The sequence below is a fragment of the Pinus tabuliformis genome, chromosome 7 (assembly GCF_031772625.1).
Source record: "Pinus tabuliformis cultivar Carrire ecotype Pingquan chromosome 7, CPIR1, whole genome shotgun sequence".
Lineage (NCBI taxonomy): Eukaryota > Viridiplantae > Streptophyta > Pinopsida > Pinales > Pinaceae > Pinus > Pinus tabuliformis.
The window spans coordinates 1,474,298,592-1,474,316,166 of NC_142293.1; the positions used below are offsets into that span (position 1 = coordinate 1,474,298,592).

General features: G+C 40.7%; 1 protein-coding gene across 11 annotated transcripts in view; it reads left to right on the top strand.

Annotated features, from left to right (window-relative positions):
* Positions 1-17,575, top strand: part of LOC149253377 (uncharacterized) — a 323,687-nt gene that overhangs the window by 126,115 nt on the left and 179,997 nt on the right. For 10 of the 11 annotated variants that reach the window (XM_089459908.1, XM_089459910.1, XM_089459906.1 and 7 more), the window contains exons 9-10: positions 3,774-3,893; positions 4,082-4,192. In XM_089459908.1, the coding sequence (XP_089316034.1) occupies positions 3,774-3,893; positions 4,082-4,192 (231 nt within the window). The remainder of the gene's footprint in view (positions 1-3,773; positions 3,894-4,081; positions 4,193-17,575) is intronic. The other variant, XM_089459904.1, reaches the window with a different exon arrangement.

Below are 17,575 nucleotides of genomic sequence, written 5' to 3' on the forward strand. Positions count from 1 at the left end.
ATCTTGTTGGTATATCTTTAAAGGCTTCTAATTGCATAAGAACATCGATTGTCTAATCGTCATTAGCATCTTGTATTGTCTCATTCGCTAATTGGTTTAAGTGGATAAGTGCTCTAGTTCTCTTTCTTGCCATTAATGTCATTTTATGGTTATTGTGGATCTTTGACATATTGGCGATCTTTCCTTTTAAGAGCATATATCTTGTGGTTATTAAGCAATTGTATTGTGGACATATCTTATATCTTGTTGGGCAAATCATATCTTGGCTGTTTCTTTTGAGCACTTGTTAATTTGGCACATTATCTTGCCTATAAGATTGTTTCTTAATTCATTGTTAAGTACTCTTGTCATAAGACTAATCATAACCAAGTACTTAAAGTCATTAAGCAATCTTAACTCAAGACCCACTCGATAATCTTGCATTCTCATCCTAGATCTAGACTTGCATTAATAATTTATCTCCAAGCATAAGCTTGGTTGATGGAGAGATAGGAACACCCTTCCATCTTTTCTTGAGAAGTCTAGGCTCTCTAGTATTTAAAACGGTGACCTTGCAGTTTTTAGAGCCACAGTAGATACTAGTAGCAGTCAGAGACTCAGGTGACAGATCCATTACACTGATCACAGGTGATTTAGTACTTTGGACGACTTTTAGTTGCAGATGTTGCAGTTGCAGCAATAACAGATGAGAGGGAGTTGTAGTGCAGATGTAGTGTTGGCAACGGTGCGACAATGTTAGCAGCAACACAGATGCAACGTACATCAGAGTTGCGCAGTGATTGGTGGGAAGTATGGCCATACATCAACAAAATGACAGGAGATGAGGCTGCTTTAGGATGTGCAGTAGAGCTAGAACACATTCCTTGCTAAGAGGGAGTGTTAATTTTTGGAGCATCGGATGTGTTCTAGCCTTGAAATTTTGTGGAGAGTCTAAAATACATGAGATCTCCAAAACCCAGAAATAATTTCTGGAAATTCCGCCTAGAAATGACTTAATTAGATTATTAACTAGTTTTTAAATATTTTCTAAGTCTAAACTTATAGAATATGGTTAATTAATCGGTATTAATTAAGTCAAGGCGTGAATCATCTAGAAACTCACATGGATAGACTCCAAGATGATCCTAGCCATCGATTAAGTTTTAATCTTGGTCGTTGGTGCTCCAACAAAGGATTATAAGAGGAGGTCGATGTGGTGATGGAGAGACACTTGAGATGTTCAATTTCATGAGAAAATCGATTTCTAGAGTAGTAGCAGTCAGTTGCCAGAGAGAGCCTGAGATCGAAGTAGTAAGAAAGGGGCAACGATAGTGAAGTCCTTCAAATCCGGTGAGTGCATTTGCAGAGAGGCAGAAGAGCCACAGAGAGTTTGACGCTGGGGCAGTGTAGTAGCCTCTAGAGGCAAAGGCGATTTGCTGAGAGAGTTTGTTGTTTTCAGTTCCAGAGGTAGGGAAGGAGTTCTAGAGTGCCTAAGAAGCGCCGTTCCAGTCAAGAAAAGTCAGAACGACTTCATCAGAGTCTAGTTCGAGGCTAGACGTCCAGCCATCTATGCAGAGCAATGCAGAGGCTGACGCAGAGGCTCAGAGGGCTGAAATTCTGAAGGCAAGTTGTGTCGGGAGATTGCCTGTGGGGTGAGGAAAATTCCTCACTAGATTTTTTCCAGTATTTTCTCTACAGGATTACAAGTATTCCTCATCCAGGTCGTACTCAAATTATTTCACTGCTGCTTAATAATAAAGCCCTCAGTTGTTGTAGCGGTTTTCCCAAGTTGGGTTTTTCCGGGGACTTTTGTCCAAAAATAACTGCGTTATTTTATGTGTGTGTTCTAGCATTTCTTCTAGCGTTTATTCTTTCGCAGTTTTATTTGTGTAGATTGCAGTGCGATTTATTTAGTATTTGTCGTAGCAAACAATAAACAAATTGTTAAATTAAATTAGCAATTAGGAGAATAATATCCAGTTGCTGTAATAGGATTCCGGTTTGGAATTTTCACACACCTTGACTTCCCTCTGCCACTTACTCTAAAGACTAGGCTCAATATAGATAAAGATCAAGGGATATACTTAGCTAGGCATTTAATTTAAAATAAACCAAGATCTTGCATTTCACCTAAGGAATAGGATCTGCATTTCGTCTAGGATAGTAAATTATTCTTTAAGCTGCGGTTGTTCATCTGGTTACTTGGTCTCTAATTGATTCAAAGCAAGTAGTTGACTTCGTAAGGCATTGGTCTCATAATAATCTAATCGACTCCTTTAAAACTTGCTAAAATCAACCAAGTGGCTAGGCCATTCAACTGTGTCTCTCAGACTTGTTGGTTTCCAACGATTCTTGCATTCTCATCTTTCATAGGGACTACACCCCATAGGCTGTTGTTGGGATACAACTAGAATGGAGAGGTCGGGGATCAGAGTGACAGGCCCCGACCTGAGTCGTTGTCGCATCGTGCCTGTACAATTTGAGCGACAACAGGTGGCTCATAATTTAGGATTAGTCTCTATAATTTGTTTACATGAACATAGGGGATAGCATAACCGACCTTAATGAGGTTGACGCCAACCATTTATCTTGTTGTTTATGCATATATAACAACCATAGAACAATTTACCTTAGTCTAACCCTAACCTCTATTTGAAGGCCTCGTCCCATTTTTGTTGAATATCATTTTGAACCCTTTTGTAAGGCTTCTATATGACTTTGAATGACATATTATTGAAGACTGTCCAAACCCTAACTTATAGCAGCTCATATAGTGGTCTAGGATTAGAATACTTGAACCTTAGCATTAAAACCTAGGTCATCTTTGGCACTTTGCCAAGTGCTCTATCTATCTTTAGATCTTCAAAAAGTTATCACCTTGAACCCTAGTATTAGAGAATATTTATAGGTGATATAGGGAAGCCTCCCTTGTGGTTTGAATCCCACTAAAGTGCAGGAGGAAGGTTGCTAAGGTGACTGGCATTTAGGGAAAGTGTCCCTTGTGGTCTAAATCTCACTAAAGAGCAGGAGCAAGGTTGCTAAAGTGACAGTGACAACCCTTCCTCATTCTTGCCATAAGGCCTGGGTTCTTGCCCAACAAGGCTTTGCACCGGGCCTGCTAGATTTTTCAGCAATATGTCCAGCACAACTTTTTATCCTTATAGATAAGATAAAATAATTTGATTAATGTCCAATGAATGACCACAAAACTAGGTCAATGGTACTAAAGGATACATCCAGTACAAGTACAATGTGGGAGTGTAGATGCAACTCTTAGAAAATGGCAAAATGAAATCTTGGGATAAAATGAAGTGAAAAAGGATACAACAATAGGACAGCCTTAGAGAAGAGAATTAGAAAAAGCCTATTTGATATTTATTTAGTTATGATGATATTTATGCAGTTTGATAGAAATCATGTGATTAATCTTATATATGTTAGTGTTTCTATAATGTTATGCTTTCCACTTTATTTTCTATTCCAGGCAGATAATAGTGAGCATAGAACATGTGTTTAAGCTTGTGTGATTTGAAGTCATGACATTAAGTACAGGCATGGAAATTTCAGTGGATGCACCACACAGATTTGCAAAGAAAGAATACTCCTGATCCCAAGGGAGGAATTTTGGGGCCATGACAGAAATCTTGACTTAGCTACAAGGCAATTTTGCATGTTTGCCAAGATTTGTAGTTTTTCAATTCCAATGATCATTTATTACTTATTCATGATTTTCTTTACCAGTTCTATTCCTCTAGAGTCTAAAGCTTATACAAATTGATTTTGATAATTTTCAGGTAGACTTGACCCTTGAGGCTACACATTTGATAAGGTTCAAGCACAACTTTCGAAAGTGGAAAAATATAGACTTTCCTGAACCAATTTATCCCTTTATACATCCTGCAGTCTTGGTGGAAGTATGTGGTAGAATATCCTATGTTGAGATCCTCATTAATATTTTTGGATTGGTCATGAAATATAATTATTTTTTCCTACAGTTAGTGCAAAATGGGATGGAAAGTATGAGAGGGTACGTTCTATATTGAAATTTTTATTATGGGTCATAGAATCCTGATACATTTGATTCACCACAAGTTTTTTGCAGACATTTGAGGAGGGACACAGCATCGCAAAGTATGTCAACAAAGAACCTCAATCATACATAAAATCATGCCTTGCACAATTGGGCACAAGCCTAGTACTGAAAATGTTACTGGTAAAGACCCTCTTGAAATCATAATTTCAATGATAGATCATTCCATGCTTGCCATTTGCATGCTTTTGTTAGATAAGCTTTTGAATGCTGTATCATCATTTCTTTTGTTTTAGAATGGTTTCAAGTATAAATGTCATTTAAGTATTAGTTAAAATCAAGCTAAATGCCTTCCTGTACTAGCACAACCATTGAAACATAAAAAGAAAACCAGCCCTTTCAGTTAGTGCAGGAATGAAGAAACTGCTCCATTATAGTATTAGTGCCTTTCTCTTGAAATAAAATTACACTTTCCTACGATTTTTAGTTGATATATATTATAAATAGTGCTGTTTACATGATCTAATTAAAGGGTTTAAACTTTGAAGTATTCATTACTCTTTGGAAGAGTTAATAAAATTTCAAGATGAAATAAGACCTAGGAAAGTCAAAGCCGCACTTGAATCAAAAGAACATTTTTATTTTTCTGAACACTTGTATTTATCTTTGATTACAAAACGACAAAAGAAAAGAAAAGAAAAAGAAGTTGATTGATAATTATAATGCTTTTATATTTGGAAATGTTTTCAAAGGGCAAAGTAGGTACTTGGTAGGTCAATGTACCTAGGAGTATCTTGTGGATATACCTAAGTTATAATCATTTAAAGCAAAACCAAACCGTATTAGTCTAGTTACAAAATCAAAAGTGACTAGTCTATCAGACCCAACCTATAAATATCTTAAATTGAGTTTTAAGTTGTAATGCATTGAAATGTATTATTAATGAGGTCAGATGAAAACCAACCCAAACCTGCCCAAGTGGGATCTTATGCCTAAGTGTGTAGGGTGGGGGGGGGGGGTTGGGGGTTGGAGGTGGGGGGGAGTTTGGACAATAAGGCCAGCTCTCAATGCTAAAATGTTCTTTGCATAGAAGTCTATCTTGGGGCTTAGCTTGCTTGGTGGATCAACCCAAAAACCTTGAATAAACTCTTACTTATTTGGCAGGAGCTGATTAGGGGTTTCAAGAGATTATTTGAGTAGAGGAGGTGATCAATCAAGATGTCATCTGTTTGAAGCAGATAGGTGGCCTTTGCAAGCCAACGACGAACTTGATTAGAGATACTAATAGTGGCTAGGGCCTTTGAGGAACAACAGGCGAGGATCCCTACTAGCTAAGGAATTTGCAAAGCATTGAACTTAGTGCAAAAGAAAATGTAGTCTAAAGAGGTTTCAATCTCAAAGGTGGTGGCGAGTGGGGGGTCGCAAATTCTACGTGAATGTAGCAAAGCATGAAAACCTAAACTTTCTCTATGATGGACGAGTCTAAATCCAACAAATTAAGTCCCCAAATCTATGAACCATAGTGAACTATGTCTAATTGAATGTCCTAGAAATGACCTTAAAATCAATGACACTTAAGGAGATTGACGGATTTGTTACCCCTCTTTTAATAGTGGTACTTCAAAACTTTTGACCATGACATTTGTAACCCCAAATGTGTGCAAGTAATAGCCTTGTAAGGCCATGTTGGTGTGTTTTGTAAAAGTGTCTCCTAGATCCCTAATGGTGGATGGTCATGGCCCGTCTTTCTTGTGGTGCTTGGTTTTATGGTACTACTAACATCCACCTGATGGGTGGTGACTCCCTACTTTGACAGGCATCTTTATGTCTTGGGGTGGTATGCAGGCATCATGGAGGTGTACCTACTAGGAGTTGTTACCCCTCTTGTCAATAGGGGTACATACATTTTTTCAGTGCATCATTTATCGCCATTATAAGCCCGAGGTCACAAGTCAAAAGCCGTGTAAAAACCATGTGAGACCTTGTATTAGGCATCTTAGACTTGTTAATATTTAGGGCTAAATTGTTCTCTGATGTAGATAATTGCATTTTTAAACTTTTTCAACATTTTCACTTTATATTCACCCCATAACATCATAGCATCTTTAGCAATTACATAGAGATAATAGTAACATCAACAAAGAAGCATAACAATAAAGAACAGCTGAAGAAAAACATGCACAATAGAGACACCAGGATTTAGGTCAGAGACCAAGGCAAAACCCCACAAGGGGGAAAACCCAACCAAATTCTTCTTCTTGGATATTCATCAAATGTTCAATTGAGATACAAAGTACAATAAGTATGAGACACATCCTTCAACATCTAATACATTAGGTCTCCTAGGCCAAACCTAGCCATAGACAAGTATAGGAACGTAGATCTCCAAGTAACATATTTCTCTGTCAAGTCACCATCATAGAGACAAGTCATACATCACAATTATACTGCCATACATCAAAATGTCGCTACCATATCAAGGTCACTGTCATTGTCATTCATCAAAGTCACTAACGAGGTCACTTCCATATCAAAGGTTATGGTCATGCATCAAGGAACTAGAATAATTGCCATAAGGGTATAGCCACACATCTTTGTCATAAGATCGTTGTCTTCAATATAGGGTCAAGTATCATAGCCATACATTGCCATACTACTACGATATATCAGAACCAATATCATTACCATACATTGACATTAGAATGCTACTAGTCATCCATGTCACGTCATAACATATACCACTTTCAAGGTCACAAGGTCATGCCATATATTTTGTCATATATATATATGTATGTATGTATGTATATAGATATTACAACTGCTAGGGACGTGTCATACATCATTGCTTGCCATACATCACAGTTATAAAAGCGCTACCATATATCATTGTTTCTCATATTGTATTTAGAGCTATTCTAATGAGACCTTCAAATTGTATTCTAGATGTCAAATAGGTCTGCCGAAACTAGTCAACAATACTTAGCATCCATCAATATTAAAGGAGCAATTGCATACCTTATATAATGTCCAATTTTCTACCCTAGATTAACAAGGCTTTTAGCACAACACAGCTGAATTCGACCCTTTGGTAAGGGCACCTATACTGTTGAATATTAACCCAACAACTTGGCCTCTACATTGTTACAAACCCTGCGCAAACCTTTCTTCTTGAGGTCAAATCTCTTGCGCTATCCTATTATGTATCTCAACCCCTAATCATAGGTCTTTCCATAATGTAACAACCTTAAATCAAATTTTGTTTATGGTTCAGTCATCTTGAAGCATACAAATGAACTTCGGCCCTGTTCTCCATGGAGAAGCACCTCAAAACATGCTCAAATTCGACCCTTCCAATTCTGCCAGCAAGAGACATATCTCAGCCTCAGTTGATCACAAGTTTCAGCCCATGTTTAGAGTTTTGGTGCAACTCATATGCATAGAGGTATAGGCCTTGTTACCCATCATTTTGTGGGTGATATCCCTAGGAGAAAATTTTTCCAAGATGGTCCTCAACTGACAGCCAACATACCCTTGCAGCGACCAACTAGCTCGTTGTGCCATTTCTCCGCCACCTGGGCCAGCCATGTGGTCTCTCACCCATCTGTCGTGATCATATGTTTGAAGGTGGGCCCCCCGAACCTAAGGTATGCCTTGTCATTTGGTAGTTGAGTATCGTAGTTTGTTTATCATGGACACTTCCGAGCATGGAATAATGGGGGGATTTAGTGGAAAGAGTGGACTAGGTGTGTGCTCCTATACCCTAGACCTCTTTTGGATGTTACCCTTCGATCCTAGTCCCGTGGGATCTCTTTTATTGATCGTTGTGCTTCTAGGATCACCCCTCGCCCTATCATTGGTCCATCCATTTCGTGATCTTTATCATAATGGGTCTCCTCCCATCGATGAAAGTACGTAAAGAGCAGGGAGCCTTAGCTAGTAATAGCCCTTCAAGGATCCCCTTTTAGAACCCCTGCTAGTTTGAGCAGTAACATTTCTGGCGCCGTTGCAAGGGAAACGAGACGTGTGTTTTGTTCCCCATACAACATATTGACATATCATTATTGGCGACTCCATTGGAAGAACGAAGCCCTAGTTCTTCATTGAACTTCAAGGTCGATGCTTGTAGGGTGAAGCAATCATTTTTCTAGGCATCTTTAAATTCACTCTGGCGACTCTTACATATTTTTCATGTATATCTCAATTAGGTTGTCTTTCTTTGATAAATTTCCCGCTTTGGACATTGCTAGCATCCCTGGGCACCCTAATCATGTCACGGGAAGGATGGTACGTGGGGTTCCTGTGTTTGATGGTGATCCACTCTCCACAATTGACCATGTGGAAAGATGTGATGCACATGCTTCAAGAGAGGAGGCTGTTCACCAAGATGTCCTTATGTTGTTGTTCATGGGATCTCTCAATGGTCATAATTCATGGCTACATGATCATGAGCCTAAGAGCATCTCATTTATTGAGGAGTTCGTTGATGGCTTTCTTAGACATTTTCAAGTATGTCCCACATTAAGCGTCCAAGAGAAAGCCTTCATTCAGCATCATCAAGACATTGAGAATCTAAGTAATGAGCGAGAAGACAAGTCCTTCTCGAGTCCACATGATGAAAAGGAGGATTTGGAGAACATATGTGTTGGGAAGGATTGAGTTGAGACTAACCTTACCTTTCTCAAGGATATTACCCCTGATGACTCTCCTTTTGAGAACCTCGAGGAAGGTGATCCCATTAGCCCCTTGGAAGATGACATTGGAGATTACTTCCATATTGGTCCTCAAATTGATTGTGCTCCCATTTACGACACCGATAAGGAGGATGAGGCTGAGACTGGTCCTACTTTTCTCTTGGGCATTATTTATGATGACACATCCATTAATGCCCTTGGGATGAAGAAATTGTATTTTCCCTTGCATAAAGGGGGGCAGTTGGAAGTGATCAGTTTTCCTTTTATGAGAGGTCCAATCTTTGATACTGAGGAAATCGATAAGGCTCCCACCTCCCATAAGTATGATGCTATATTCAAATCCCTGAAGCCTTATGATTTTGGGTAAGAGAAACTTGTTGGATACAACACTATACCCTCCTCTTTGCTTCCTTCTCTTGTTCATCATATTGAGAGTGATTCCCGCACTTGGTCTCATAAGATCTCAAGTGGCCTTGATCCCTTTTCCCTTTTTGAGTATAATGTCGAGGATGAACCCCTCATTGAGTATTCTTTATCTCCCTGGGCACCCCCTCAGGATCATGATCAATCTATAATCTCCCCTTTCCAGTGTGATCATCATGGGAAATCTACTTGTGTTTTTCCATCTCATTAGTCTCCCTTTCCTACTAATCATAACCGTATAGAGGCAATAAAATATGACATAAATGATAATGGAAATAATGTGCCCGAGGTTACCATCCATAAAAAATTTATGAGCCTAATCATTGATATCTCTATATTTTGGTTAAAAGAGAGGATCTCATGGACTAGATTACATCCTTTTCTTACCTCTTCTCATGTGATCATCCATACGTGGGCATATTATTTTCCCACCTCTCACCCACTTCATCCTCCATATAATTGTATCTGCATTCGTTCTGGGATTTTCTATATGAGTAATCATACCAGAAGGCAGAGTTATATTGATATGATTATATGTTGGTTGCACTGGCTTTATGATTACATTTAGTATTAGTTTTGCACCATATGCATGTTAAAGTAGGATGCATTGCATGTTGATTTTCACATTAGAATTAATGTCATATGATATTTCTCATGATAGCTTAGATGCATTTAGATAGAATTTTGCATATATTATTTTTTGTTGATTTTACAACCTAACATTAATCATGGGTGATCATAAGACACTGTACAAACATGTTGCCGCATGGGTTTAGTCTTTAATATGAGCAGGTAATAGGTCTACGATAACCAAAAGATTGTTGGAGTTCTCGTGACCTCCTGTTCGATTAGCTTCACCCACTTTTCGAGAGATCGTGTCCCAGTTGGAGCCAGATGTTACCCACCATTTTGTGGGTGATATCCCTAGCATTAAAATTTGGATGCCCAAATTTCTACTGCAGCAACTGATTAAGTTTCTCCTACCTGTTAATTTCTGAATTAGGTTGCTTATTGTTTCCTATAGTAAATATCAAAACTAATACACTGTAGTGTGCACCTTTTAAATTATAAGCGGAAAGAAGAAAGTGAACAAGAAAGAGATACAACACATCTACATAGTTATTTTTGGACAAATGTCCCCAGAAAAACCCAATGCTAGAAAACCAATGTAGCAGCTGAGGGTTTTATTATTATGCAGTAGTAATTTTTGAATACAATCTCTGGATTCCTTCTCGACAACCCAGTTACAGAGAATATCATTGACAAAAAGATAAGTGAGGTTACCTCACACTATCACTAGAAATTCTGGCTGATCCAGCCATTGAATGAACTGCCCTTGGTTGCTTCTGCGTTGCCTTTGCGCAGTCACTACGTCAGCCCAGTGTCACACCATCTGGGGACAACGTCACCCCTTCAGCTAATTAATCTGCTGCTCAGGAAATTCTATTTTCACCTCCCGGACTCACACCCAGGCTTCAGGGTTTTGCAATTGATTCCTTTAGCTGATTTTTGGATTCCCTCTTGGCTTTTGCGTGGCCCTGCGTCGGCCTCTCTAGCTCTGCACTGCCACTGCTAGATCTCTCTTTGTCTTCTCTACTGACTATTTTCCGACCATCTCCCCTCGGATACTATCCCTGCCCCTCTCTGCAAAAGATCACTATCGAAAATCTCTTAGGCAGCTGCTCTGCTTCAGAAAATTGAACTTTTGATCTTCTCTCTATGTATTCTCCAAGTGCCCCTCAAGCCTCTTCTTATATCTTTCTGTTGGACAGCCAACGACCTAGAGTAACTTCTAATCAATGGTTTAGATAATTTTGGCTTGATCCTCGTCTTCTTCTAGAAGTTACACGCATATTTTACATTAATACACATTAATTATTTTAATTTCCAAAGTTTAGACTTAGGGTCCCATTAAAAATAATTAATTATTTTAATAAAACTATCTTCAAATGGAATTTCCCAAAACGATTTATGGGTATTGGAGAATGCATGTGTCTAAGCCTCCTTGCAAATTTTGAGACTTAGAGCACATCCGATGCTACCAGAAATCAACACTTCCTCTTAGCGAGGAATATGCTCTAGCAATGCAACCTGCTAAAGCATTACTCTGATTCTGAACAATCTCCCTCTGCACTGTTGATGTCTGACATCCTGTCCACCAACTATTGTGCAAATGCTGCATCTGTAGTGCTGCTGACCCTGCCACTGTCAACACTGCATCCGTACTGCAACTCCCTCTGAAATTCTGCATCCGTGTTGCTGCTGGCACTGCCACTGCCAATTGCATCTTCGTTGCAACCTTCTCCAACTACTGTTGCCAGTGCATCAGTAATGGAAAATCATCTTGAATTACTGAACTGGTGTTCAGTATGTTGTATCTCATTGTTGGAGTCTGACTGTTGCTAGTCTCTACGCTGACCCTCTAAAGCTTCTGCGCTGCTGCTAACCTCTGCTCTGTGCCAACTGCACTGCTGTCAACTCTAATTTGTGCTACTCAGTCTCTGATGCTACTAGCTACTGCAATTGTTACTCTGGCGCTCCTCTGCACCAATGGAAAATCATCCCGAATTACTGAACTGGTGTTTAGTATGCTGTATCTCATTGTTGGACTCTGATTGTTCCTGCCTCTACGCTGACCCTCTAAAGCTTCTGCGCTGCTGCTAACCTCTGCTCTATGCCAACTGCACTGCTGTCAACTCTGATCTGTGCTACTCAGTCTCTAATTCTACTAGCTACTGCAATTGTTACTCTGGCGCTCCTCTGCACCCACTCACATTGGTCCATCTTGCTACTATTGATCTGGGCTCCCGTGGCAAGGAATTGATCCGAGAGGTGGGTTCCTCAAGGATCTTGCCCATCTGCAGTCCTTTCGAACGACAACACTATATCACCCCACCTCCCTCCTAGAGATGCCTGGGCTGACATGGCGAACTCCTCCTCCTCAATCTTCGTGGCTACAACCTTCGGATCATGCTTCTCATCTTCGTCCTTTTACTAGAGAGGACATCGTGTTGCGTAGTGATCGAATTCACCACAGTTGAAGCATTTGATCTTTGAAACATCTTTCTTCTTCTTCCGTTGCTCTTGTTGCCCCTTGGATGTGAGGGCTGCATTTTCTTCCTCCTCCTTAGGCTTCGACCCACTGCTGCTGCTTCCGTCAAGTTTACACTTGACCAAGTCACTCCTCAATTCCTCTTGCTTAAGAGCTGTCCCATTTCATCCCACTTTGGCAAAGTCACCTTGTCCATGATGCTCTGGACAAAGACTTGCCATTCCTCAGATACTGAATTTAGGGCCAGTCTTACCATCTCGGAACCTTGAGGTGTTAACCCCACCACTGCTAGCTCATCTCGGGTCTCCTGAAGCTTAGAGAGGAACAGATCAATGTGCTCCCCCTTTTGCATCTACAGAGTTCTCATCTCCTACTCTAAGTACATCTTCCACTGCTTGGAAGATCCTTGATACAACGTCGACAATGCATCCCACATTTACTTGGCAGTGTTTCTGCCAGCGATGTGACAGACTATATGATCCTTTACTCCATCGAGGATCATTCTCTTTGTCTTCGCCATTTCTCCTTTGTACTTCTTGAGCGGATCTAGATTTGCGAGTTCAGCTACCACGATGTTGATGTAGACTTTGAGAAAGTGCTCATCGAGAAGGCATGACATCCTTACCTTCTAGATCCCATAGTTAGATGCCCCATCTAACCTATCCTGATCTCTCAGTCGACTGGCTGCCATCTCTATCAAACAAATAAGTAGAACAACCTCCTCTCTCCTTTGCGCAACACTAGATTGGCCTACGCACTCCCTGTTGGAGCTTGTAGATCTGCCCCTCTCTGCTGCTGCTCAGCAAGTGAGAATTCAGACTCCTTGGCTGGAAGTCCTCTGAGGAAGAATTCCCTCAACCGTGTCTCTCTCTTCCCTCTAACGTCTTTTTGCCCAACAACTGCCTGCAGAAAACTGCGTCTCACCAAAAACCCCTCTTCGTTGAAGCTTTTGCTGCGCTGCTCCCTCTACCACTGACAAATCTTGATCTGGAAATCCTACCTCTCTGTCAACTCACTCAGAGAGAGATTTACCACGAAAATCTTTCCCTATTGGCCTGACTGTGCAAACCCTCAGGGGATTCGAACTGTTGCCTCTGCAGGAATTCCAAACTCCTTTCCTCCAACGTTGGGCTCTTCCGAAAATGCTCTCTTATTTCACCTGCAACTCTGATACCATGTGTAAATTTGGAAGCCCAAATTTCTACTGCAACAACCGATTAAGTTTCTCCTATTTGCTAATTTCTAAATCAAGTTACTTATCGTTTCCTACAATAAATATCGAAACTAATACATTGTAGTCTACACCATTTACATTATAAGCAGAAACAAGAAATTGAACAAGAGAGATACAACACATCTACATAGTTATTTTTGGGCAAATGTCCCCGGAAAAACCCAATGTGGGAAAACTGGTGCGACAACTAAGGGTTTTATTATGCAGTAGTAATTTCTGAATACAATCTCTGGATGCCTTCTCGGCAATTCAGTGACAGAGAATATCACTAACAAAAATATAAGTGAGATTACCTCACACTATCACTGGAAATCCTTGCTGATCCAGCCACTGAATGAATTGCCCTTGGCTGCCTCTGCACAGTCACTGTGTCAACCCAATGTCACACCTTTTGGGGACAATGTCACCCCTTCAACTGATCAGTTTGTTGCTCAAGAAATCCGATTTTCACCTCCTGGACTAACACCTCGGCTTCCATCTTCTGCAATCGATTCCTTCAGCTTCTTTTCGGATTCCCTCTTGGCTACTATGCTGCCTCTGCATGGTCTTGGGTCAGACTCTCTAGCTCTGCACTGCCACTGCCTTATCTCTCTCTGCCTTCTCTGTTGAGTATTCTCTGACCGAGAAAGTTCTCCCTTCGGATACTATCCCTGCCCCTCTCTGCAAAAGATCACTATAGAAAATCTCTCGGTAGTTGCTCTGCTTCGGAAAATCAAACTTCTGATCTTCTCTCTGTGTATTCTCCAAGTGCCCCTCAAGCATCTTCTTATATCATTTTGTTGGACAACTAACGGCCCAGATTAACTTCTAATCAATGGCTTAGATCATTTTGGCTTGATCCTCGTCTTCATCTAGAAGTTACACCCACAGTTTAGATTTATATCCATTAATTATTTTAATTTCCTAAGTTTAGACTTAGGGCCCCATTAAAAATAATTAATTATTTTAATACAATTGTCTCCAGCTGGAATTTCCCAAAACGGTTTCTGGGTATGGGAGAATGCGTGTGTCTAAGCATCCCTTCAAATTTTGTGACTAGAGCACATCCGATGCTATTAGAAATTAACAACTAGGAGAAACTTTTCTCCAAGATGGCCCTTAGCTGGCAGCCAACAACCCTTTGCAGCCACTAACTAGCTCATTGTGCCATTTCTCTGCCACCTGGGCCAACCATGTAGTCCCTCACCCATTTGTCGTGATTGTATGTTCGAAGGTGGGCCTCCTGAACCTAAAGGTATGCCTTATCATTTGGTAATTGAGTATTATAGTTTGCTTGTCATGGACACTTTTGGGCATGGGTTAATAGGGGGATTCGACGGAAAGAGTGGGCTAGGTTTGTGCTTCTGTCCCCTAGACCTCTTTTGGATGTTACCCTTGGATCCCAGTCCCGTGGGATCTCTTTTATTGACCTTTGGGCTTTAGGGATGGTATTACATGGGAAACCCTAATTTTGGTTGCGTGGTCCTGCTTCCCCATGCATGTACATCACTTCCTTTCCTTTCATTATAACCCCATTAATTATGTTTCCCGCCTGGGTCCATATTTCTCCACTGGGTCCACATAGGGCTTGGAACAATGCCACAGAGGTTGATGTAGCTAAAAAGAAAAGTAAAAGCATAATTGGTCACATTCAACAAGAAAATGTACCACAAAATGCAAAAGATGGCCGAGACAAACACATTTAACTAGTGGGAAAAATCCAAATGAATGAGCTCTACCCCATACTCATGGCCATCACCCTGGTTCCTATAGGCCCTAGATGAGCCTCTTTTATCATTCTGGAACCCATGATTATCCCAACACTTCGTGGGCAATGAACTGCCCTACCTTAAAAAGGGTATCCACTGCTATACCTTACACATCATGCTCTTATCCTTTGAGCCCCAAGTAGTTAATCAAAGAAAAATCATAAAAGGAAAAAGGCATATAAAGAAGGGTGGAAAAATCAAGGCTGGGGTATCTAATGCACCGCGATTGCTCCCACCTGTTACCGCTCAAACTGGCAGGGGGCCTAAAAGGGACACCTTAAGGGACAACTACTAGATCAAGTGCAACAATGGAGAATTAGCCCACTGTCACCTCATATAAGACTCCCCATTCTTTACGGACTTTCATCGATGGGAGGAGACCTGGTATATGGAAAGTCACTTGTGAAGGATGAATCAACTAAGAGATGTGAAGTGACCTTAATAATCCTTTTCCTAGAAGGGGGCAAAGAATGAAGCTTACTTGCTCTACAAGCAAGGTACAAAGATTTCTAGGATAAGGAGGTGAGGATTTAAGGGCTAGGTTGAGGGGATATGACGTGTAAAGGAGTTTCCCAATCCCTAAAATCCTTATTGAACTTGGTATTGTTGATTTTTGTGTAGCTTGGGAGGTACTCCAAGCCCTAGGGTTCAGGGATTGGAGGGCAAAGCGCCACAAGTAGGCTTGTTGGCTTGGAACCCAAGCTTGGGGTTTTGCACTAATCGAGATTTGGGCCAAACCATGAGCACATTTCGACATGTGATGGATGAGGATGATAGTTCTTGACGAGAAGAATCTAACACAATGAGAATTATCCGATTCCGAGTTGTGGAAATGGAGTTATGAATTTTGAAGGTTATGGTTGGGTTTGCTCATGTCTTGGTCAAGGTCGGCCTAATGATAGGAGACCTAATGACAATTGGCAAAGCCCTAAGATAACGTTGGAGGAAGCCCTCATATTAGTGTATAAATATGAGGTGATCTGAGTACATTTGATCATGCAATGGTGCAACAAAAAGGTAGCGTTAAGGAGAGAAAGAAGATCGTAAGGAGGAAGAGGGACATCTCTGTTTAGGGCCGTAGAAGGAGGGTCACTTCAGCGAGGAAGAGAAGGCAACATGGAGCCTTCTTATGACTGCTTGAAGTGTGAGGTACCTTGTTGTGGAGGCTGAGTAAGAAAACAACTGTTCTGGGCAGTTTGTTGACTGATATATGGTGGGATTCTCCTAGAAATGAAGCTGTGGATTGGTACAGGAGTTTGAACAGAGGACAAGCTCTGTTTCAGAGCTTGTGTGGGTGGAATGAGGGTTGGAACTTAGCCCTATATCGAACGTATCACAACAACAATTCAAGAAGACTAGGCTGTAGAAATTTGGAGGCTTTAGGAGCTGTTTGGGAGGGCTAACAATGAATTGTTGGGTGCACTAACTAGGCAGCCAAAGCAACATAATTTGTACCAGTCCTAGAAGCAACTTAAGGTATGTCACTTTCTCCATAATTGCCATTTGTTGGATCCTAGTATGAGGATCAGTTATGGATCGTATTTAGAGCAACCTGTGGAAGCCAAGGAGGAAGGGCTAACGTGGAGGTTAGAAGCCCTAACTAGTGGGCAGTTTCCACAATGAAGATTGGTGTCTTGAACTAGTTTGATGGGTGAAGTATTGGACAATTTCGTGACCATCCTATGAGCAAAATTATATCAGTAGGTGGTTGGATGTTCTATCAAGAGGAGCTGCATAATGTTACAGGTATGTATGTCCTCTTGAGTTGATGTAATTTCTAGGTGGATGGGTGTCTGATGAGAAGTCCGTTGGAAGCCATGTGTAAGGGTTCCCTAGTTGATTGGATGCCCTAACTAGGGGTAGATGCTATAACGTGGATTGGCCACTCGTGGATTGTTGGAGGGCAGCGTGAGAGTGGACCAAGTGTGGACGTGATTGGGCACTTATGGTTTGCTGGAGGACAACGTGATAGTGTCCAAGTTGGAGCTTGTGCGAAAATTTCATCTATTACAATAACTGAAAAATATTCTTCTAACTGTCAAATAAATTATGCAGTTTATTTGCTACGACAAATATCGAATAAGTTTACTACTGCAATTTTCACAATAAATTATTGCGGAAAATAAAATATTGGAAATAGAGAAATTCTAGCACACACACGGAAAATATTAACATCGTTATTTTTGGACAATTGTCCCAGAGAAACCCAATGTGGGAATACCGGTGGCACCAGATGAGGGTTTTCTTATTAATTTTCAGCAGAAAACCTGAGTACAAGAATTTTGGCAATGTAGAGAGAGAAAAATACCGAGAGATATTTTATAAGAAATTTCTCACTCTCCACAGCGACTTCCTAACCAAGAGATGGGCCCTCTGCCCTTATGATGGTGCCTCTGCATCACTCTTTGTGCAGTGTGT